This window comes from Xenopus laevis, chromosome 5L (genome assembly GCF_017654675.1).
Source record: "Xenopus laevis strain J_2021 chromosome 5L, Xenopus_laevis_v10.1, whole genome shotgun sequence".
NCBI classification, from domain to species: Eukaryota; Metazoa; Chordata; class Amphibia; order Anura; family Pipidae; genus Xenopus; species Xenopus laevis.
In genome coordinates, this window is record NC_054379.1 from 71,447,038 (window position 1) to 71,472,809 (window position 25,772).

The 25,772-nt window shown below is 34.8% G+C and overlaps 1 protein-coding gene across 1 annotated transcript in view; it reads left to right on the forward strand.

Annotated features, from left to right (window-relative positions):
• Positions 1–25,772, forward strand: part of LOC108716137 (laminin subunit alpha-2-like) — a 433,274-nt gene that overhangs the window by 167,668 nt on the left and 239,834 nt on the right. Inside the window, exons 13-17 of the mRNA XM_041562932.1 lie at positions 9,094–9,195; positions 10,417–10,628; positions 14,114–14,225; positions 17,963–18,076; positions 23,788–23,915. Of these exons, the coding sequence (XP_041418866.1) occupies positions 9,094–9,195; positions 10,417–10,628; positions 14,114–14,225; positions 17,963–18,076; positions 23,788–23,915 (668 nt within the window). The remainder of the gene's footprint in view (positions 1–9,093; positions 9,196–10,416; positions 10,629–14,113; positions 14,226–17,962; positions 18,077–23,787; positions 23,916–25,772) is intronic.

Genomic DNA, 25,772 nt, shown 5'->3' on the forward strand with positions numbered 1-25,772 from the left:
AGGAAACAGCACTAAGGGTCTTTGCTGAAAAAATATATTGTATTATGGCATGCTATGCCCCAACATATATATATATATATATATATATATATATATATATATATATGTGTGTATACTGTATATGTGTATATTGTATATATATGTATAGATAAAGGTGTTAATAAACAGAGAAGGGTTTCTCTGTTTAAAGACTTTAGTAGCCAGGTCGTAGAAGGAACCAGCAGGCCAGATACTCCATTCCACTAGTCCAGCTTTCATGTTGCTCACTTTCCACAGATAATTTAATTCTAGTCAGATTGTCAGGAAGGTCTCTCAGAACAGGAAGGATACCTGCCTGTGTGAGGAACTCCCAGAGGGACTAGGGTTGCTACCTGCAACTGCAAGGTGTAGAGGGAGATGTGACCAAGTGACAGAGACTGTTTGAGTGAAAGACTGAGGAAAGCCAGGAGGCTAAGCAATCCCCCAAAAGAAAGTATTGTGAGTACAAGGGTGACCCCAACTTATGTGTTTTTTGCTGGTAGTTCACTAGGGTCCCAGTTTAGTGAGGGGACTTATCAAATGTGTGAAGGTAGTGGCCAGTGGGCAGGATTTATTTTTATTATTTATGTTTTGTATCCTGAAATGGTCACTCCTGTTTGTAAACTGTCTTAAAGAGAAGAAAGTGTCTGATCCTGCTAGTTTACAATATATTATATATATATATATATATATATATATATATATATATATATATATATATATATATATATATATATATATATATATATGTTGCAAAGCAAAACTTAGGCAGTAGTATAAATAATATACACAAGGACAGCAAAGGATTTAAAGAATTTAAAAATATAAATGTAAAAAAAAAAAAAAGGTTTATTACTCGACTTTTCAGCCTTAGGCTAATGCCACACAAGGGTTGATCTTGGCCTGTGGAAAAAAGCAGACTGAGAAGCAGATTGAGAATCGGCCCTACGCTGCCGTCTGCTTCCTTCTAGGCCTGCACCTGGAACCATTGCATAGGCTTGGTTCAGGCACACGTGCTGCATTTCGGTGCCAAGATACAAACTCTTGTGTTTTGGCAACAAAATCCACAGCAGGTCTGACTGTCAAGATCATCCATTATATAGCATTAGCCTTACACAGAAACTTTGAGTGGAAAAACAAACAGAACTCACTCACCCCCACATCTATTTAAAGGGGTGGTTCAGTTTCAAAACACGTTTTTCAATTGAGTTGTTTTCAGATTGTTCACCAGAAATAAAGCCTTTTCTTAATTGCCTCTCATTTTTGTTTTTTTGCTCTTTTTTTAAAAAATTTAAGTTTTCAGTCTGGCAGCTAAACAATTTGCTACATTAGTTGATACATTTCTCAGCAGCATATGTAGAATATTAGCAACTATTATATAAATTTTAACAGCTGACTTTAAAAAAAATTTGCTCTGCAGGTGTATCAAATAATGTAACAGTTTACAGTTAATATCCCCTCTCCAAGAGCTGATTCAGAACGACATAAGAAGCAAAGAAACTTTAAACCATAATATTAAAAAAAAGGTCACAAATAGAAAAAAAAAAACAACTGAACTGAAAAAATTCCAATATCAATAAAACGGAACATACAGGTGTATGAACCAGACTTTCAGCTAAACAGGAATAATAATTACAAAATAGCACCCGGCAAAAATTAGTTCACCTATTGTAAATGCATTATTAATAACTCAGTTGGAGCATTCATTTGGCAGTTCCACCTTTAAATTTTAGTGAGTGCATACACAAAGGGGGTCAGTTATCAAAGTCCGAATTTATCTCAATTTCGGCTGCTACAAACTCCGATCTAACCCGCTCGGGTTTTTAATGCTTATTTATTATTACATTTTTCCGAAAATTACCTTTGCGGGAAAAGCTCAGATTTTAAAGTTTTTTTTGTGAATTTTCCCTGAAAACTCCGAAAACATTGCCTGAAACCCCCGACACAACCAAAAATCAATGGGACTGTTCCCATTGACTTTTATACAACCTCGACAGGTTTGAGATGCCGTGTTTTTAGATTCAGGCTTTTTAGCCCTCGGGGTTTAATAAATTCCGAAAAATTTGTGATTTTTTTAAGCCTATTATAACACAAAAAATCACAAATTTTTCGTATTTCGGGGAATTTCGGGTATTCGGAGCTTAGTAAATAACCCCCAATGACCCCGGGAATTACATTCTGCCTTGGTCAAGTGCTTTTTCCAGGTCTCCTTCTGTATGTACATAGGGAACGTAGGGCACTCCCATTTGTCGAGATGAATCACACACAAATGATGTTGTGAGCTCCAGTATGTCATTGCTGCCACAACTTGCATCTAGTTTATTGTTAAATTGACAAATCAAGTTGTGCAGCAAACAATTCTTGCAATCAAGCAGCTTTGCTTCAATAAAGGGATACAAATGTTGTATTATGTGTAAAACATGGCAGATGACATGCCAAGACATGCCAAAATTTTCCAGTTTTCACACAGTGCTAGCTTAGTAAATATGCCCTAATATTCTTTTCAGGACAAAAGTTGATAATTGGTAGCAAAACAATAATTGGTAACTTGCCAACACAATTTTGTGAGTAAAATATTTTGTAAACACAACATAATCTTTTTGTTGGCAATATTAATTTTGTGTAAACCAATTCCATTATGGGACTAGAACAATATTTTTGTGTGCAGAATTAATTTTGTGCTAGTAAAACTTTATGCACCAGCGTCATTCGTTGAATTGATGTTACCGAAAGTTATGGTATCATTAAAAAAGTTGTTACTTTATTAATAAAATGTTTCGATAGGAAATATCTAGGGTAGCAACAGCAGTACAGTGAATATATACTGATGTTCATCAGTTCAAACCAGTAACAGGGCCTTAGATAAGCCCAGGATTTCAGTCACCAGTAGTTTATTCAAAGGACAAATACATCCTTATCATTAAACAGAAGAAAATACTTGTCATGTCTTTAAATTTGTGTATATCTTGACATCTGTCATGGCTTACCTCTCCCCCCCCCCAAACCCAAAGGTAAGGCATTTGTTATTTCAGGGGTTTGACATTGCTGTAGATGATTAATAGCTTCTGGGATATTTTTTATGAAAGTGATTTGCTCAAGCTGTGATTAGGCAGTAGTGACAGGGAATAATGCATCTTCATAGCGACAGGGAATAATGCATCACCAGGAAATCTACAAAACAAAGATACTGATTAAAACTAGTATACTTGTTTCTCGATTACATAGTTCCACATTGCTTTATGACACTGCCACATGGCTGTGAACATAATAAAAGAGCAGCAATTTTCTTTTGAAGGAATAATAAATGATTTCCTTCTTTTCCTAATTTATGGAATGTTGGCGCACAGAGTAAGATTATCTTATGTTAGCCATAAGATCAGCTCTGACTTGTTCAGGTCATCATTTCATTTTTCAAGTTGCAAAAAATATTTCAAATGATATTAATTTTGTATGATGAAACTCTACAGTTTCAACTGACCCAGACAAATTATAATCACATTTGTAAAGTGATACAATTGTTACTTGACAGGACAAAATTACTTTTTCTAGACTGAAAAAACAGTGGCACAGCCTTTTGTACAAAGGTGCAGTGGTGGTGACTTTTGAATCTGTAAATATTGGTTAATGGGGTGGTTCAATTATAAGTGCACTTTCTGTGTCGTATAGACAATTTGTAACTAGTGTTTTAATTGATTTATTTTGTTCTAAAGCTAACTTAATCAGGAAAATAATACTTGTACTTCTAGAGCACTTAGGGGCAGATTCACTAAGGGTCGAATTTCGAAGTTAAAAATACTTCGAAATTCGACCCTCGAATTGAAATCCTTCGACTTCGAATATCGAAGTCGAAGGATTTAGCGCTAATCCTGCGAAGGATTTTTCGTTCGATCGAACGATTAAATCCTTCGAATCGAACGATTCAAACGATTTTAATCCAACGATCGAAGGAAAATCCTTCGATCAAAAAAAGGTTAGCAAACCTATGGGGACCTTCCCCATAGGCTAACATTGACTTCGGTAGGTTTTATCTGCCGAAGTAGGGGGTCGAAGTTTTTTTTAAAGGGAAAGTACTTCGACTATCGAATGGTCGAATAGTCGAACGATTTTTACTTCGATTCGTTCGATTTCGTTCGAATTCGAACGAATTTAACCAATTCGATGGTCGAAGTACCCAAAAAATACTTCGAAATTCGAATTTTTTTCATTCGAATCCTTCACTCGAAGTTAGTGAATCTGCCCCTAAGTGTTACAATGTAGAATCATCTATCTAATACTTGTTCACAGGATTCCCTTGCCCTGACTTGCATTCTTCTGTGTCCTCCTGCCTCTGGATACACTCTTATTTCATTACGCCTCATTTTAGTCTTTTCTATTTTATCTTGTAGCTATCATAGTAGGCTGGTGGCTTCAGTTTACAAGACAATTAACATGGGAATGAATCTGATGGTTTTGGGAATAGTTACATTGTTGTAGTTTAGTTTGGATAAAAAATGAAAACTCACAGTCAAGTTCAGTATAATTCCCATTATCACTTGCCTACGTTAGGCAAAATAATTTCCTTGCCAACATGTATTTTTATATACTCCCAAGTACACACATATACATACACAGATATAGCTACCCTAGAATTGTTTACTGTCCAAGAAGACAGCAAAGCCCTTGCAGGGCTTGAAGCCAGCATTAAAAGAATTTTCAGTCTCAGTAATACTAGGCAGATTATTGGACAGCCTTACCATACTTAAGGCATGTATTAATTTTTATTGATTTTGGTGAAATTACCTTTCATTCTAAACATGTGTCTTTTGATCTTTTGTGTTTGGATAAAACTTCCCCTGCAGTTTCTCTACAATGCCCTCTGAAGAAGTTAAAATTACAAAAAAAGTGTAGCCTGCTTTAGTTCTCTTCCACTCCCATCCTCTACCCGGTGCAAGGTAGGCGTGATAGGACCTGCAGCCTGCATCTGGTTGCCCATCCTGATTCTGCGCTCATCGCCAAGTGCATAATACAGTCATATTTAAAGCATATACTTTATTTATTTAGTTTACTGCATGTAAACAAGAAAAATATTGATTGCCATTTTATAGAAAGGCAGATGAAACCTAGCAGGTCAGTTTCCCTGTAAATATTTAATCAAGTGTTACTCAAGCATCATATTGCATCACATACTGTGTGAAAATGTAACAAAACAAAGTCTGGTGAATTAATTAGGTCATTATTAGTATAACCAAGCATGAGAGATATTAGTGTGATGCTTAAATATACACAATTGCCTGCAGTACAAAAGTTAACAACCCATACATAAGTTGTATTCAGTCCATATCAGCATTTCTGAATGATTGAGACTATCATAACTGAATTAATGAAGTAAAAATCTGACAGATTCAGTTCGTTTTTTCCCCCATTTACAACACAAATGTCTTTCTAGATACAAAACTGCCGAATATTATTGTTTAAAGGCAAAACAATTTGAATATATTGTTGCAGCAAATAAAAACTCTATAGTTCATTTAATGAACATCACTCATAGCTACTCAATGGAGTTTGAAGGCTGTTTGTATAAAAATAGATTAATAATTCTATATTGAGTCTGATACTCTAGAAAAATAAATGAATGTTTTCTGTGGCTCACTGCTTACAGCACATTACAATGTAATGTTCTTCAAATTGTTACATTTTTTGATTCATGTTTTTATTGAGTGCTGGTTATTTATCAGAAGTTATTTAGTTGTTGATGTTGCTGAATTCTGGCATTATGAGCAACAATTACATGCTTACACCTACACAAAACTGTGCGTACAGTCGCAGAATGCAAAACCTTTTGCAACAAAAAGAGCTTATTAATAGCTCAATGTAATATTTACTTTTAAGTGTTCAGTTGCTCAGGAGTAGCATATGGGTGACCCTATAATAAATATTTTGCTATTGCTGTTATAGTGCACATTTTGATATATTAATATAGAGCGTATTATATTCTATAATCATTTTTATTAGGCAATTGTACTGCCCAATTCCCACCTTTTCTCACCCCTAACCACCTCTACTGCCATCGCTACACCCCAACTTTCACTCATTAGCTTTCTTACTTTCCCTCCCGCCAGCTGGTTCCTTTGTCTGATTATCGGAACTCCGCCCCTGACAGCACCCAAGGCACATGCCTATCCTGCTTACCCCTAGTTCTGGCCAATCTTGAATGATTCATTGTCTTTGTTTTAGAATTAAACATTTAGCTAGCTATAATGCATTAAACTGTCTGGGAAATGAATATGCATTTCATTTATCACTTTGATTAAGCTCCTGTCCTATTACCTATTTGACCAGTTCGAAAAAAAGGGCACACTTTTGAAATTCTACTCTCAGCATCACTTTATAAAATGTTGTCACTTTCTGCATTCTAATGGCTAAGTACTATTTTATGGACAAGATTCTATAAAAGAAAATTTAGATCCCTGATGTCCATGTTGGACAGATTGATAAAAGGTTGACCTTGACTGATATGTGTCTTCTTTGAACATGTAGATTCAAAGCAATGCTGGCATAAAGATTCCTTGATAATTGGGGACAAGCCCCTGTGGTTTAATGAAGACAATTGTTTTTCTTGATTGATTTTATTAAACTACAGGGGCTTGTGCGGGAATTCTGTGTGCTGGCATTATTCTGAATTGACATGTACCAAGTGGGAGTACCATTTCCCCTAAGTGCTGAGCACCAGGAGTATCATTTCAATGTAAGACCTTGGGTATGCACTTGTGTTTATAAATACTGTGCCTTTTTTGCTAACTGTATACACCTGTTGGACCTGTACAACAGGATAATGATAATTAGAGAGTCATTGAAAAACATTTATAGGGAAATGTAAAAAGGGGCAATCTAAAATAAATTATTTTCAAGCAGGTGACCTATTTATTACCTATTGAATGGTTAAGCGCTCTTTTTAGTACATTAAACTTTAAATTAGCTGTGATTGTCCAACCATCAATTCTAGGATGGACATGATTTTTTTTATTAAAGCATTCATAGCTGTTGTAAGCTCATTTAAAAATCTCAGCTGTCAATCAAATATTGTCTGCCCCTCCTCTATGCCTTAGATATAGAGGCGGGGCAGACAATTACTTTCACTTTCTATTCAGCACTTCCTAGATGTCACTGCTCTCCACACATTCGCCGTTCTCTTTACTGTTTAAGGGGCAGATTTATCAAGGGTCGAATTTTGAAGTAAAAAATACTTCGAAATTCGACCATCGAATTTAAATACTTCGAATTCGAACTTTTTTCATCGAATTCTGCGGTCGAAGTAAAATATTTCGATCGAACGATTAAATACTTTGGATCAAACGATTTTATTGTACGATCGAACGATTTAACTTTGACTTCAACAAAAATTAGAAAAATGCTGCAGAAGGTCCCCATAGGCTAACATAGCATTTCGGCAGGTTTAATTTGGCGAAGTATTGAAGTTTAAGTTTTTTTTTAAAGAGACAGTACTTCGATTATCAAATGGTCGAATATTCAAAATATTTTACTTTGAATTGAATTCAAAGTAAATTCGAAGTCACAGTATCCTATTCGATGGTCGAAGTATCCAAAAAAATTACTTTGAATTTTGAATTTTTTTACTTCGAAAATTCCCTCAAATTCACTTCGACCCTTGATAAATCTGCCCCTAATTGTGTAGCCAGGGCATGGGGATAGACATTGGGTCCCCCATTCTGGTGCACAAACAAGAATTCTGAGATGATGCAAGGTTTGCCTTAATAACAGTGAATTCCCAGGAAACGAGATTTAAATAATTTATATAGTGTAATTAAAGTTCATTTGCTTGACTAATGTGATAAAATAGAATTCTGAATATTTTTTTTGGGTGACAGGTCTCCTTTAAAACAGAAAGAATCGGTCAAAAATGAAAAGCTATGAACGTGTATATATAGACAATCCAAAATGTATGTTCACTCCCTTCACAGTATGAATAACCGGGTGCTGCAGCAATGCTTCACATGTATCAATTCAGTTTTGTAGGCAGCGCACACCAGAATTTTTAAAAAACAGTCATTTCTTTATTTATCCAAAAGTTAAAAACATAGTCGTGTGAATCGACGTTTCGGTCTTGATCTAAGATCCAGATTCACATCTTAGAATGCATTATATAATCACAATCCCTTAATTAATGAGGGAGGGAAGTGGAAGACACACCCACCAACACAACACATCAAGGTTGTTACAACATAATTGCAATGTATCAGAATTAACTCTTGAACAGATCACTATCTCTCCAAACCTCTCTATCATTACATAAACAACAAAGGTCGATACTTTATTGTTTATGTAATGATAGAGAGGTTTGGAGAGATAGTGGTCTGTTCAAGAGTTAATTCTTAGATCAAGACCGAAAAGTCAATCCTCATGACTATGTTTTTAACTTTTGGATAAATAAAGAAAAATTCTGGTGTGCGCTGCCTACAAAACTGAATGGAGATATATATATATATATTGGTACCAAAATGAAATGAGTAACTATGGCAACTATTGCTACATTGCTTGTTTATATAAACTATAATAGTGTTTCTGAAGCAAACAGATCAGTTTTACCAGTACAGGGCAACAGTACATGATATTTTCGTTACTTTAAAACACTTTTTTTGGTGTTACTGTTCCTTTACCCAGCCTCTCATAAAGGCTCCAAGAACTCTGTATCAGGGTGCTCACTAAAAAAATGTAACATGACACTGCAAAGGCAACCAATTTGCTCCCATGACCACCCTTCTTAACAAGGAATATATATATCAATGAACAGCGCCACCTGTGGCGGCTCCTGTAATGCCGAGTCGTGTGACATGTGAAACAACTGTAAGACTTGTGAGTGCATTGTATTTTGGAAAATGCTGAACTGCACCTAGGCACTATTTTCCCTTGTTAAGTAAATGCCGGCTCTTCTTGTGTATTCATACATATTTATATTTCTTCCTTTAAGTTAACCTCACTTAATTTTAAATTCATTTATATGTAAAAAACATGTCTATAAAAAGTGTGGGTAGAATAAAAATGACAGACTGGGATGATGATCCTTTTGACTTTGTGCAGGTTACAGCAGTGGGAGGACATCTGTCTTACACCATCTCATATGATGCATCCGTGAAGAAAGACACTGAGGATTCTACAAATTATCCTGCTATAATTATTGAGGTAAAGTATTTCTATAGAACTGAATAAATGTATTTCCTTCTATTCAGTAAAAAAGGGCTGAAATTATATTCTATTACTAATGCAGTATTGCTGCATAAAATGTTTTTTAATTTTTAATAATTTTTAATAGGACTGTGAATAATTGTGCATTGTTTTTTGTCTTGTTTCACTGCACAACTTAATATGGTAAATACAGTATATGCAAGATATCAAACCACTTTTGTCATCTTTTTAGTGTCAGCATATAGTTGCACATCTGCAAAGTTGCACTGTTTTATTCCAAATAATATGCTTATGATAATTGTAGTTAACTGCATAGTGTTTTTTTCCTGTCTTAACATTTTTAGAAAGGAATAGTGAGTGTGCTTCTGTACACATATCCTACTTTATTTAAACAGGAGATTTTTCGCAACTTTTAATGCATTAATAAAGGTTTTTAGCGATGCCAGTCCCATAGAATTTACTGATCTTCCCTGTCAAACTCATAGACATCATCTCCAAATGCTGGGAATATATGAAAAGATCCTCTCATGATTGGCTAAATATGGCTGATCATGAGATCCTTATTAATAGAGGCCTATTAACACCCTACAGAAAATAATTGTATCAACAGGTCAATGCAGTCCTCACTTGACAGGATTTTTAAACATTCCCAATAGAGATCTGGAGTTCTTTAGTCAGATCAGTCAACAAGACCATCAGTTGAACCCATACATGGTCTAACAATCATTCAACTTTATATGCTTTATTACGTACTTCTGGCATATTGTAATAATTAACATTAGTCCCTGCCTTGGAGCACACTACTGTATAACACATGCTTAAGGGTCAGTTGAACTTCCTGACAGATAGAGAGATGTGAGTGAATTCACATAATAATCATTTCAAGTTTAGATAGTGACCAAAAATGCCCTTTTCTAAGATAAATAATGCAAATGTTCTCAAGGGCTAACAGCTTTATTTTCCAAAATCTTTTATATATTGCATATACTGTATATCGTCATAAAATAGCTTAAATGAGATATCTAGTAGAAGTAAATCTAGAGCAACTGGACTTGCTGCTCTAGATTTACTTCTACTAGATATACCATGACCTGGATGACCTTCATAGGCTTAAATGTGATGTTTCTATTTAATATTATTATTATATTTTATTATTATATTTATTATTATTATATTATTATATTTTATCTTTAAAATCATATTACCATGACTTTGCAGGGCAATGGTATAAAGATCAGCTCTCAGCAGGAAGCTATCCAACTAGGACCATTTGAAGAAATCACAGAAACTGTATTGCTCCACCCCGAATCATTCCATATCTATGGTACAGAATTTCAAGTGAGCAGAAGAGAGTTCATGATGGTACTTGCAAACGTGAAAAAACTTCTTATTCTAGCAACATACAGTAATGAGCCGGAGGCAGTCTACAGGTAACTTTAGTAACTACAGTGCCTTTCATGTTTACCCATCACATATAGCTTGCAGCACACGTTTTTTTTTTTACCTTTTTTGCTAGAAATGCATATTCTTGGCTTTCATATTATCATGTTTGTAAGCTGCCCAAATACCATTATATCACAACATAACAGCATTAGTAAGTAAATAATCATTGTGAATGTGCAGTGCCATGGAAACAGAGGGCTGACTAAAGACAGTACATATTAATATATGAACATTTGGAGAAGGGAAAAAGTTATGCTAAAAGTTAAATTAAAAAAAAACTGGGACCGTTTCAACCTGTTAAAGTTTCTGCATTATGGTGCCTCAAATTGGACTACATAGGTTATAAGAAAGTGACTTGTTTAATTTGAAAATGAAGTGACATGTGCAGAAAAGTAGAACAGCAAAGATTTGCACACACAAAAACTGCCTCACACATTTATTAAAGCCACTAGTGCATTATATCAATGTTTCAGAGGGTGTTCTCCCTTCCTTCATCAGAATTCTAAAATGTGCAAATCTACAGACATTTAACGATTTTGTACATAAACCACACAACCACCCCCAATAAGTCCAAGTGTTTAGACACGGTGCGGTGGTGGATGTGGTTTAGATTGACATAAAAATGTTTGTATCTTTGCACATTGTAGGGCGTTAGACCCTCCACTGACCCCAAAAACATTAATATGATGCCCTGGTGTCTTTAATAAATGGGTACTGTACTTGGCTGCTTTAAGTGACATTACCTTGTCTCTATTGGAGGTCTGCACTATTGCAAGTTTGTGATTGATGATATTGTGAGGGGCAGCCTGTCTACATTGATTAATGTATATTATCATATAAGAAATCAGCCACAACTAGTTGTGTTGAGAAAAAGCTGTAAACAACTCAATGAAGACACATTGTATACTAAAAATAGACATAAATAGAAACATTGTGTACAAAGACAGGGTCAGACTGGGACGGCTGGACACTGGGGAAAAAACCTGGAAGGCCTGACCCAGGCATGATCCCCGCGGGCGCTCCCCTCGCCCCTCTCAAAGCGGCAGCAAAAGGTAAAAAGGTACATGGCGGAGGATGGAGAAGCTTGTGATTGGAGTCGGGAGGGCTAGTGAGCCCCGGACAATACAGTTTGACACTGTACAAACATGCATCCATATGTTATTTGCAAGGGCATTCTGAGTTATTCTGTTGTTTTGTGTTTTTAATTTTTTTTAATGAAGGTAAATGATTGAGCATCAAAACTGAAGCCCACATTTTTTAAAATAGAAATTAATCTGATAATTAATTTTCAAAAAATAATTTTGACATCCTTACACCCCCATTACAGGCCTTATATTGCACTTAACTGAAATGTACTTGTTTTAGAGAGAGGAACAAATCCAATGCAGTGCTTTTAAATGAACTGTGCTGGAAACTGTTAAACACATTAAATCTGCATTTTCCAAATGGCAAAGTCTAATGAAAATTGGAAAACTCACTGAATACAAATGCACAGCCTTGCAGTATAAATGCTTTTGTGTGTAGCAGTTTCACATTGTGCCAAATTATATTAAACATAAGAGGACAAATAGCAGCTGTAGCTGAAGAGCTGAATTCGAGAATTTAACTGCCTATTTTCTTTAAATGTGTTGAATTGTCGACTGCAGTGTTTTCACATTGTATTGATGTTTCAATCATTTTTAATGGTTGGAGGGAAGCGATACCAGAAATGAAAGTTTCTTTCTTTTAAAATTTGTGCGTGTCTCGGTAATTTAGTATTACTCTTGCAAATTATTGTGGCAAAACAAATAAATGCAGAGTAAAATCTTTAAGTTTACTGAACATAATAATGATGCTTCTCTTTGTTTACAGTGGCCAATTTATATGTGATAACAAGGGAGATTCATAAATAAATGTTTGTTTAAGACTGAATAAATAATATATGATATGTTTAAGGTCTTTGAAGATCATTTTTTAAATAACTCTTTTGGAACTTTGTGAGATGTTTCAATTTCTTTTAACATAAACAGCATTTTGAAACACATAAAACTGTCAGATTTAGTAAACCAAATGTACATAGGCAAAAGGTGCAAAAGCTCTTATATCTTTGGATAGACTGAATGTAATCACTCAAAGCAGGTGCTCCATTGTTTTTTATTTTACTACCTGCTGTGTTGATCTTTAGTGCTGTGAAATGCTATAGCATGGATGTAATCTCACGGAGTCCCTGGCACATATAATTGTTTCCAGCTCCAAATGTATCACAGCTACAGTAAGCTTCTACCTTTCACTTTTTTCAAAAGAAATTCACTAGACATAAAGTATACTGAAATTTGAGACACAAAAATATTGAACTTATAGCCAAAGGGTGGCTCAGTGTCGCTTAACAGTTTCCGTGCTCGCAAAAGCTATATTAAATTCGCGCAAAGCAAAATTTGTGGCAAAATACTGTAGTTCACTCATCCCTATGTTATGGCAATTAAAGAGGTGTCTATGGGAAGTTCAGAGTATGAATTATATTCCAAATATGCAAAAAATGATTTCTATCCCTCCGAACTTGTGTTTAACTCCAGTGTCTCTCCTCCTGCTAATTTTAACTATTCTTTGCATCCCTAGTGTCTTGTTTCAGCACAGTGACAAATGGAGCAACTTTGGGCATTTGGTCACCCATTTAGTTTCCAGCTTGGTGGACAGGTGACAAAATGTTCTGAATTGCCCATCTTTTATTTCTATGGCAATCGCATAGACTGACAGGTGCAACTGCATGTCAGGGGATTGTCTCTTGAAAACATGCGCCATTACCTTTTACATTGTCTCAAGGATTGCCCTTGATATTAAGCCCTTGCAGCTACTTCTACAGTTCTTAAATGCCATCAACCTATGTATGACATTTCCATGTGTATTCATTGCAAGAGATCAGCTGAGCCAGTGAAACAGAGAGAACATTTAGACAGTAGTAATCACTGTGATGAAAAAATATTAAATGGGTTTACATATTTATTAACATTGGAGACAAACATCACCAGTGATTTTGCCCATAGCAAACAATCTGCAATTAGATTTGAACAGTCACCTGCAAAAACAAAGGTCTGATTGGTTTCTATGGGCAACATCACCAGTAATCGTTGGCTCCAATCTAAAGAAATAAAAGTGTTTTAGTCATTTACTTCGATTTATATTTTTGCATTTTTTTAATTATTTTACCTTGCTTTCTCCAGCTCTCAAGTCTGGAATAAAATCATCTGCTTAATTTTCATTAACCAGTTCTTTGGAAGTTAGAGATAGGCAGAATAGGTAAATATAAAAAAATATGGTGGGCAACTTTTTTTTTTCTTTGAAAGAAAAACTCTGAGAATAGGCTGATCAATAACACAGCAATCTATATAATGATGAACTTTTCCTAAAGCCACTATAATCAGTAATCAAAGTCCAGGAACAATATCTATTAATAAAATTATATAAATGTTGTTTTTTCCCCTTTAACTCATTATAGGCTAAGTTCTGTTACACTTGAAGTAGCTGGTGATCCTTTGTCATCTGGAAATGCAGCATTTGGTGTGGAGCTTTGTCAGTGTCCACTAGGATTCAGTGGAACATCCTGTGAAGTGAGTAGCACACTATTAAAATGCTGGTTGATAAAGAGTGGTTTGTCATTTCTTAAAGAGGTGGTTTGCCGTTAAGTTACCTTTTAATATGCTATAGGATGCCTAATTCTAAGCAAATTTTCAGTAGGCCCTCATTTTTTCTTCTTTATAGTTCATGAATTATTTGCCTTCATCTTCTGACTGTTTCCAGCTTTCAAATAGGGGTCAATTTAGACGCCCGCGACAATTGTTATACGCGCGCCTATTTTGTCCAAATTCATTAAAGTCAATGGGTATCTGAATAATTTTGACGTGCGACAATGTTTATGTGCGCAACTATTCTGACACGTGCCCAAACTTTTTCAATGTGCCGGGTTTTTCACCGGTGAATTTTCGCTGCAGTTTTGCAAATTTATTTGCCGCGGGCGAAACACGAGAATTCGCAGCAAATTCTCGCCTGCCGAATTTATTCGCCCACGACTACTCTCTACACTATACTAAAAGTGTATTTAAAGGTGAACAACCCCTTTCATATACTGGCATCCACACATTATAACTCTAAATTCTAAAGAATTTATGGTATTGGTCTAAGTTTGTTATGCTGAGGCAAACAATATAGCAACTCAAATCCATAAATACAAAGATGCAAAAAATAGATATTCCACGTGATTCACCACAGTGGTCTAACTGCTAAATTGCCTCAGATGTTACCCATAGCAACTAATCTGTATTTAGTTTTAAACAGTCTACTGCAAGTTGGTAAATGCACTGGTGTGATTCAGCATCCACGTTATAAAATAAAACCATACGTTTTCTTTTTGTACTATTTGAAGTAAATAATGTGTATGCCATCCCAATTTGTAAATAGGTTATATTTCCCTTGCTTTAAAAATGATATAAATATCTACTGGTGCAACCTAATTGCTTTTTTTTTTTACCTCCAGGCTTATACGTTTTATAGCTTTAATGTGTTTGTTGCTGGATAATCCTCTTTCTGCAAAATGTGGTGGCTTATAAATTCATCATAGAAACACAACTATATTTTAATTATCCAAGTGTGAAAAGCAAAACCATAAATACCAATATTTATTTCAGCAGGTTCTTTTCTAAACGCTAAAGTACTATTAAATTGCAATCTGTATGGTTGCATAGAAACTTATGTAAACTGTAATGTTTATGTTAGTTGTTGCTCATTAAAATGAAATACTAGCTACTTCATCAGTTTCATGCTGTGTTTAACCCTGAGATACAGACCTATGCAAAAAAAAAAAAAATAATTAAAAAGAATATTTTCTGTTAGGATAACGTACACATTAAGGGAGTGTAAAAACCCTGGGCTACGTGTTCTTTGCTTATCTTGTCATACGTGTACTGATGCGCTGCCTTAAGCACTAGAGACCTTTTTTGTAGTAGCAATTCTTCACTGGGTGTAATATAACATCGCAAGATGCATTATTTCACAAAGCTGTACAGATTGTGCCATTTATATAGATCCCGGGAGCACTGTTGTCAGTTTTGCTTTTCTGTAAGATGTCTTCTGCCCTGCTTGGCTGCCATAATAATAATCTCTATTCTGTGTCTATTCTGTGCATGCTGTTTTTATACAATTATATACTGCTAAATATCATTTTGAATATTTATGAATCGTCTGAAAATGTAAAACTAGGAGGAGGATTCATGATAGCAACATTTTTAATGTGTGCCATGGGTTGTTGCATTACAGCAAATTTTGTCATTGTTAGTTAATCAGTGTGCAAACATGTCTTAAGTTATCTGCTACAGGACCTAATACCGTTGGATGCTAAACACCCCCCCAAACTTTTAAATAAAAAAAATAAATGGCATTATAATAAATTACATCCAACCAGACTATAAATATGCATGAGCAGTGCATCCTATTGCTAAGGTTGGGCAACGTTTCTGGTTATTAATAGATAATATGAGAACATAAAGAAGAGAAATTTCGGACATTTCACAAGATATGCAAAAAAGGAGGGAGGGTGGGTGGGGTGTTACTACCTGCTCAGAAGATAAGGAAATTAACTGCTTCTCCCCCTGACATCACTTCCCTCTCTTTCTCCACCCAGAGCCCAGCTTTCCCCAGCCTTAACTTATTTCTTCTCACCCAATAACATCTGATTCTGCCAGTCTTTAAACATAAACCAGTTTAATTTGGTTGCTGGTCATTCGTATTCCTTGTCATGCAGTCCCTGCGCTTATAGCTCCAAGGTCTCTCAAAAAAATTGTCCAGAGACATTTCTCATAGAAATGTGACTGGCTATTCTGGTTAGTTGATTTGGCTTCTGTCCGTCTTAATATAATTTTTCTCACTATTGGGGATTTTTATCATAATATATATATACAGCATTCCCTTTATTACATTCTTTAACAGAAAACCCACATACCTACAGTATATGCTTCAGTGAGGAAAGGACTTAATTCAAAAATATCTGTAGACAGAACAATGAGAAAAGATACAAATAAAAAACATTTATTTGTACAGATATGGGACCTGTTATCTAGAATGCTCGGGACCTGGGATTTTCCAGATAATGGGTTTGTCTATAATTTGGATCTTTGGTAATTTGGATCTTCATACCTTAAGTCTAGTAGAAAATCATTTAAACATAAAATAAACCCAATAGGTTGGTTTTGCTACTAATAAGGGTTAATTATATCTTAGTTTGGATGAAGTACAAGTAAAAATGAGTCTATGGAATATGGCCTTTCTGTCATTTTGAGTTTTGTAGATAAGGTATTTCTGGATAATGGATCCCATATCTGCACCACCATAAAACTAAATGCATTTCTGAGTTGTTAAACTGGCTACATAGTTGGACGGTGTTTCAGATTAATGTTTATTTAGAATAAATAAGCATTATGACATAGAAAAAATTGTAGCTAAAAGCATACTCATCTAGGTTTTAATATAATATAAAGAGAGGAGGAAAAGACAGGCAAGATGACATTTTACAGAACCTTTTTTAAAAATAATATGATCCACAAACTCCAATCTTTAGAAACCTGTTTCTGCATACAACAATTTCTTTGTGGTTAGACAAGTCATACAGAAATTGACAGGATGCTACCTTTTATTTTAGAGCAGCAGTAATGCAAAGGCTTATCCACTCTAGTGTTCTGTCAGCAACAAAAGACAAAAACAGGCCGAACATGGCTGAGGTGTGTCCCCTGAAATGTTATTGTTTTTTTAATTATGTGGCTAAATAAATAGGTCAAAACACCTTTTGCATCTTTTGTGTGTGACAGTATCAGCTCTGCACTCTCTCTCTCTAGCAGAGCTGATATTGTAAGCATAATCGAATGGTACTTGTAATGAATTGAATGATGCCAAACGAAGCAATTATGACTGATCCCCTTTGCTTTCCTACTTTCCTTATCTGATTTTATTTTTCTTGCTAATATTAACCACTTGCACTCTTCTTGAATATCTTTCTGTTGCTCTTTTTTCTTACTCTAGAAGACAGATCAAGCTTATGTTCCTTTAAGTCTTTTACCCACAAGTGGTACCAAGGTTAGTTGGAGAGTATGGCATGCATTTCAATTGTTCTGACTAGTAAAACAAGTACCTGTATTCTTGTCCCATGCCTTACTGAGGTACTTGTTAGAGAAACTTAACATTTTGCATGCTGTTTTTTCACAGTATTTCATGAAATTGAAGAAAGTCCTATTATTATTACTAACCTGCGGTTATTATGTTTTTATGTCTTAGTTTTTTTACACAATTTATTTTTTTGCAGTCCTGTTTACCAGGAAATAGACGAGTTAATGGGACTCTCTTTGGTGGAAGCTGTGAACCATGCCGATGCAATGGCCACACTGATAGGTGTCATGATGTCACAGGACACTGTTTGGTAAGTAACCAAATTAAATGCTGTTGCAAGGTGCAGATTATAATAATGCACATAATCATCCAGATTTATTTTGATGAGAAAAATTAATTTCATGCATTATCACATTTTTTTGTGGGGAATTGGGGAATTAAATTTTATTGAATTGAACTGACATGTCCATTTGAATTGAACTGACACCATAGAAATAGGCCCTAGGACTTTATTTTCCTTGAGATAGAGGTTTAACCATAAATAACACCTAGGGGCAGATTTACCTAGGGTCGAATATCGAGGGTTAATTAACCCTTGATATTCGACTGTCAAATGTAAATCCCTCGACTTCGAATATCGCAGTTGAAGGATTTACCGCAAATAGTTCGATCGAACGATCAAATGAAAAATCATTCGATCGAACAATTAAATCCTTCGAAACGTTCCATTCAAAGGATTTTAATCCATCGATCAAATGATTTTTCCACGACGAAAAAAAGATTGCAAAGCCTATGGGGACCTTCCAGCATCCAGAATGCTTGAGAACTGTGGTTTTCCGGATAACAGATCTTTCTGTAGTTTGGATCTTCATACCTTAATTCTACTAGGAAACTATTTAAACATTTAATACATCCAATAGGCTGGGTTTGCTTCCAACGGATCCCATACCTGTACCAACCTTATCCAGAAGATCAAAATACAAACACCAGGTTGAAACTGCATGATAAAAGTGCAGATATAGAAATAATCCAGACTTTCCTGCCATTCTATTTCTTATTGTGTATAGGGGCATATTTGCATATTTGCGAGTTCAAGACCCAAGTTAGGGTGTTCACATCTAATATATTATATATTATAATATATATAATATAACTGAGATTTTATACATGTGTTTTTCTATGTGAATAACCAAAGGGTGCAGAATTTATTAAACCTAAGATAGTAACTAATGGACTTCAACGATCCTAACTAAAACAGAATGATCTAGAAAAAGGTATTAGCTGCGGAATGCAACTAGATGCAATGTAATTGGCAACAAACAGAGAGCACAAAATAGACTCCTTTGAATTCACTGTCCATAATACATTTTCTGATATTGCATTTGCAGTACCATTTTCATCTTACAGCAGAACTAACTAATTTTGTAATCAAACCACAGAAAACTTTGAAGTGATGAAATAAAAGCATCTTCTTTCAGAAATGAATAAAGGAAATTTTGTCTTAAAAAAGCTCTTTTAGGCATTATCACAGTCTCCTTCCAAAAATCATATAGAAGATTGCAGAGTATAATCAGTTACTTTTATATATACAAGTGCAGGAAGGGGAGGCTGCATTGTGTTTGCGTGTTCGTGAATGCACGTGTACAAAAAAAGGTCAGTAACAGTGCCAAAAAGCAGCATAAAAATATATTTAAAATCAAAATTAAATTAGCAAAATGCTATACAGTGTTGTTTTACAGATCAAGAGTTAAAGTGATCATGACCTGATTTTCAGGTTTTACAGGCTGTCCTCTTGTATCACATATGTGAGTCTGCAGATTACACTGAGCTGTGCATATATTTCCAACAGTAGTAGGGGGAATCATGGACCCTGTCCCTTCAGTGTCCTCCAATACCAACAATTATATGTGAGGAGAATGCCTGCAGTTGATCAGAAGATGGTCTGTCAAACTGCTTCCTGAGCCACATGTCAGGTTAATCATAATCAATCTATTCCAAGATCAGGCAAACTCCCCAAAACTCCCTTCCACTGTATGTTTACAAACAGGCCTATTAAGGTAATGCATACATATTTTGCATACATTTTTTTTGTATGGCATACAAAACTTAACTACATACATTTTGCCAAATGGTCTAGTAATTTTTATTCTTTATATTAACTAGTCACAGAGGATTTTTTAGGCTTAGGAATCATGAACAGTGATGGGTGAATTTCTCCCGAAAAATTCACGAAACATCGAAAAATTCTCTAAAAAATCATAAAAATTCTAAATTGAAGCCCCTGTCCAAAATTGGATGCGCATCCGAAAAGTTGCTCACGTTAATTTTGACACTGGCGTTGAAATCAATGGGCGTCCGAATAGTGTTGAAGTGCGGCGATTTTGACGCGAACGACTATTCGGACAGGCATCCAAATTTTTTTGACGCAGAGAGCATTTTTTTTTCCACAGGAGATTTGCGAATTTATTCGCCACCGGCGAAATGTGGAGATTCGCTGCAAATTCGTGACAGGCGAATTTATTCGCCCATCACTAATCATGAATTCTAAATTAAAAAAATTAAAAATGATTGAAGTTCTTAGCTTTTTTTTTTAGTCATATCAAATTAGTTATCCTACTAACTAAGTAGAGGTCTGCCACCAATTTGCAATAGTCTAATGCTTAATCATTAATCATGACTAAAAAATAAAAAAGGCTGAGCTGAATTTATCACCAAACCAAGACCAGGATTCCTGTAACGGTTACCTGCCATTAGTAAAGGGTTACATTGAATTAATGACTATAATTGGCTTATACCCATATAAAGGCTTAATAATCATCCCACAAAAGAAAATTGAAATGCAGCCATACCTGCTTAAGAATATTTTTTTTTCAATTTGTTATGTATTTTAATAACGTATATATTTTAGAAATCCCTTTGAGGTTTTCACTTTCAAATCGATTTTATTAAAATTTTTAAGTCTATCAAGATTTATAAAGCCATTTTAAATCTATAAGTAGTAAAACAGAAGTTTTGTCTTTAAGACATCTTTTTAAATGTAATGTTAATTGGAAAAAAAAGGTGTTTTGAAAAAATGTCACATATCTGGGATTAGGTTCATATAAAAGTTACTTTCCACATATTTTTTCATTTTATGTGCACTGTCATTATGATTCCTGCAAAACCAGGGTTTCCAAACTGTGGGGCTTGCTGGAGTGACCGGGTAAGCCAAGCCTGAAGTTTTAGGGGTGGACTTGGATAGAATGCTTATTTGCTTTCCTAAATACACTAGGAAGACTAGCTTGAATGTCAGGGTGAGATTTGGCAAACTTTTACTTGCGGTTCTACATATTCTTGAGTTATGGCTGAATGGCTGATACACAAATGTTTTGCTATATTTGTAATCTTTTTATAAGCCAAGCTGGGCCTCTATAAGGTACACACATCTGTAAATGGTTTCAGAATTTGTTACTGTCAAATTGAAGTTATCAGATATGTTGGAGTTACATCACCATATCATGATGTGGAAGAATGCAAAGCAACCCAGTCAATAGCTCCATCTTAATAATAGTATTACTAACCACAACTATCACAAATACCAATTGCATGTTTTAAAAACATATAGTTAAGTAAAGAATGTAAATTATATTTTTGGAACAAGTGTAAGGACTCTTGTCTGAGAAAAAAGATACTGTTGCAGCTCTAGTCTTGAGCTTTCCACATTAAAATTCCACAGAATTATAAGCAGCCTGGCTTGCCTGTTAACAAGCTCATAAATGCCCTGGTGGAATACAGTATCATATGCATCAGATGTAAAATAGGAAAAACATGTTACTACTAGGAAAGAAACACTTTATATTACAGGTGCTCATTAGTGACGAGCGAAAATGTAACCATGTACAGATTCACCACAAACTTCCTTGTTTCGCCAGTATGAAATTATTTTTGCAAGACTGCTTAAAACATTTGCCTTGCAGCTCATTTTTGCTTTGAGCAGAAAAAAAACGAATCGTCATTTTATCCTTCCCCTCTCCTTCCACATCAACCAAAGGGATCTGAGCCATCCCACTGTCTATATAAAGACATGCACATAAGTATATAGTTTATTCATTTTAATGTGGGATACAAAGCACCCAGATTTATTAGTTGTTAGTTATAGTATAGTAGTAGATACTGTTTCCGATTGACCAGAGGTAATGTCAAAAATCGCAGACATTTTAAGAAATTGGAAACATGGGAGCCTCTTTTTCTATTGAAAAAGCAGTTGTAGAATAGTGAATAGGAGTTTCAATGTAGGGCATGTATGTAGAAGTATAATGAGCGAAAAATGCATGTGATTTTGCCCTCCCAAAGGAGTAACAAGGTGCCACAAACAAAACACCCATAGACTGTAATGTAAAACAACAAAATACGCTCGACTTTTAGGCAGTTTTGTGGATTTTTTGGTGAAGTGAAATGGGACAGACTTGCTCATCATTAGTCCTTATTCTACTAAGTTGTGGTGATTTGTTTATGGAGGGTATGTTATGAAATGTTGTGGTTCTGTAGCAGCCTGACTACCTTTGGGATGTCATTTTTCTATGTGGCACGTTCACTGTAACTAACGCTGAACATTATATAGAATACATTTTGACTAATGTTAGAAATCAAGATTCCTCACAACAGCAAACTCTTTTCATGAAAGTAATTATCAAGGTGCATGATCCTTATATCTGCTTCAAGAGAAGGATTTCGTTCTAATGATTTTTAATAAAAATATAATTTTTCTCTATTAGGATACCCATGGTATTTAAAAGGCAGAATACCTTACCATATTGTAAGGCACAGACTGGCAATATATGGATTCTGGTAATGCCATAAGAGTTGCTGTAAGATGCCATGGACAGTCACTATTTAATGGGCCTGTAGGGAACTGTTTGGGTCTTTGTGAGCTTGAAATGCCAGGGTCTATTTTGAATCCAGGCCAGATTTGCTTACTATTGATTGATATTGTAGTTAAAGGATGGCTCATTTGCCATCGTGAAAATATTATGCATGAAAAATAGATTTGTGACAAAAAAAATGTACAATGGTCTTCCAGACACTTAAGTTAAAGGGGTGGTTCACTTTTAGTATGTTATAGAGTGACTAATTCTAAGCAACTTTTAAATTGGTCTTTATTATTTATTTATTTTATAGTTTTTAATTATTTGCCCTTTCAAATGGAGGGCACTGCCCCCATCTAAAAAAAAAAACAAATGCTCTGCAAAGCTACACATTAATTAATATTGCTGCATTTTAGTGCTCATCTTTCTATTCAGGCCATTCAATGCATGGTTGCTAGGGTAATTTGGACCTTGCAAACTGGAGAGTTTCTAAATAAAATGCTAAATAACTAAAAAAACACAAGTAATAAAAAAATGAAAACCAAATGCAAATTGTCTCAGAATAGCACTCTATATATCATACTAAAATTTAACTTAAACTTAACCCTGAGTGATAACAGACAATTCACAGTACATTGCCAGAAACAACGTATTTAATTCACTGGGCTGTTGTATTTCCTCAGACAACAGGTGCTACCTAGTACATGTATAGCATTTTGAACAGAGTTGAAATGTTTGTCTATAATGTCCTCTGGTAAAGGAATGCTCAATATCATTTATTCAACCACATTATTTCGAAGGATATATGGTATCAATGGTACCTAATTAATGATTTGGTAAAAGTGAATTGTTTCATGTAAATTTTGTGTTGTAGCACATCTCCTTGTGTATGATATTTTCTTATTTTGCATGGATGTAACCCTGGTCTCATGTTTAGCAAAGGTCTTCAAGAAAATGTTGTCTTTTTTTTTAACCTGTTAATATTAAAAATACCACTCAGTTTCCCCTATAAGGAAATGACACATGTCAGTATTTCAAGTGTTGGTGTATTATTGCATGAAAAAGTACATCATGAAAAAACCTTCTCGCCACATAAACATTTTTTAAATGTATAGCTATATACAGATGTTCATGTTTTTGTCTGCAATACATATAATGCATATTTGCCTTTTTTCAGGACTGCCAGCATAATACCTATGGCAGATACTGTGATTATTGTCTGCCAGGTTTCTATGGCAATCCCAGTGAGGGCACTGCAGAAGATTGTAAGCCATGTGCCTGTCCTTTGACCATAGCTTCTAATAAGTAAGTACTGATAGAAAATGCAATTTTGCATTGGCCTTAAAGCTTTATAAATGTATAAATACATTGTATATTACCTATTTAAAAAAACCCTCTGTCTATAAGCTGGAAATCAATACAAAAGTAAAATCACTGCAAAATATACACAGAGTGGGCCTTCATTAAAGAAGAGATGCTCAATAAATTAAAATGCACTAAAATGTAGTGAAAAGTTAATCTGTTTCACCAATGTACTATTTTTATGACAAATGTGTGTTTCTCATGCTGTAAGACTATAAGTTATTGTGTGATTGTATCAATTCATAATTGTTTTGGGTGAAGAAATATGTGTCTGTTGTTGATCTAACATGTTTATGAAAACACTCCAAAAAGATACAGGAAGGTTAATTAGCTCCTAATAAAAGTGACCAAAATGTGTATGAAAGTGAGGCCCTAAAATGTAAGCTCCACTGGAGAAGGGGCTGTTATAAATGAGCTACAATGTCAGACATACAGTATATAAATTAAGGATAAGACACTTGTGCCTGTAAACATGCAACTGACAAGCAAGAGTTTGCAGTTTTATTTACTCATCTACAGCAATATCTCGCAGGAAAATGCTGGATGTGTCCACTTTGCTATATTAGGTACAAAGCACACAGTAGGTATTATTTTTAGGGCTTATTTTGTATATTGCACCTTATAAAAAAAACATCTCAAATGGTTAAATGTGGCAGGCTTGGATTTGCAGGGAAATTCACTGTGATTTTTTTTGAGAAAATGAGGCAAATCCCCCCGAAAACCCCATATAAAACAAGACGACAAATCACCATTGACCCCCAATGTGTATTTTGCACAAAAAGAATTGCTACATTTTGTATGGAAAAAATACACTGCCTCTCATTGACTTTGGTAGAGCATATCAGGCATCATAGATTTGAGAGATTGTTATGTTTTATCGGAAAGATTCCAAATTGGGGCAGGCTGTTTGGTTGCAAACTGCCTAAAAAAGCAATCCTGGCTGTGGCTGACATTTTCACTTTTTAAATGTAATATTCATTTGTGCCCATGTACCAACTGATGAGGCAGACAAGAAGGTAAAATAAAACATGTATAGACTATAGAAGCACAAAGGCAATTTTAAAGTGAATTCTGGAGTTATATAAACACAAGTTTAAAAATACAAAGCACCCACGGCAACCACTCATTTTTTAATTTGTATTAGCCTGTTCAAAGCTGACTTGTTGCTATTACAGCAAGTCATCTTTGATGAATTTTTGACACTATTCCATTGTGTAATTTAATGGTAGAACACCAGGAGTTAAAATTAGGCAACCTTTCCATAAGACTTGTTTTACAGCAGACACCACAAAACACACTTTGAGGAGTAATGAGTGAAAAACATGTTTGATTTGTTTTTGTAGCTAATGATTTTTCCAAATTCACTTACCCGAATAAAATGACTAAACTAGCAGATTATGAATAATAAATGGTGCAGGAAATGTTACCCAGAAAGAGCAAACATTTATTTTTCATTATTGCTCCTGTCAAACATAAATGGATGAATTTAAATTCTAGACACTGCGGAATGGGTGCACTGACCTCCTTAATAAACAAAAAGGACAACGGGCAAGATTTCTGCTGCAGATGAAACAAACCATATTGATAACCTTAACTATTATTTGTGCCAATAGTCTATGTAATCTGTGTCCACAAAGCACATGATTACTAGGCAAGCCCTTAACAGATGCTTCGCACTACATTTATGCTTATGCTCTGCGTTTATATACACAATGAGCACGTATATAAGTGGAGTGGAATCAAATAATGAAACAAAAACACAAAAAAAATTATTAAAAATAAAAACTTTTCTCAAGAATA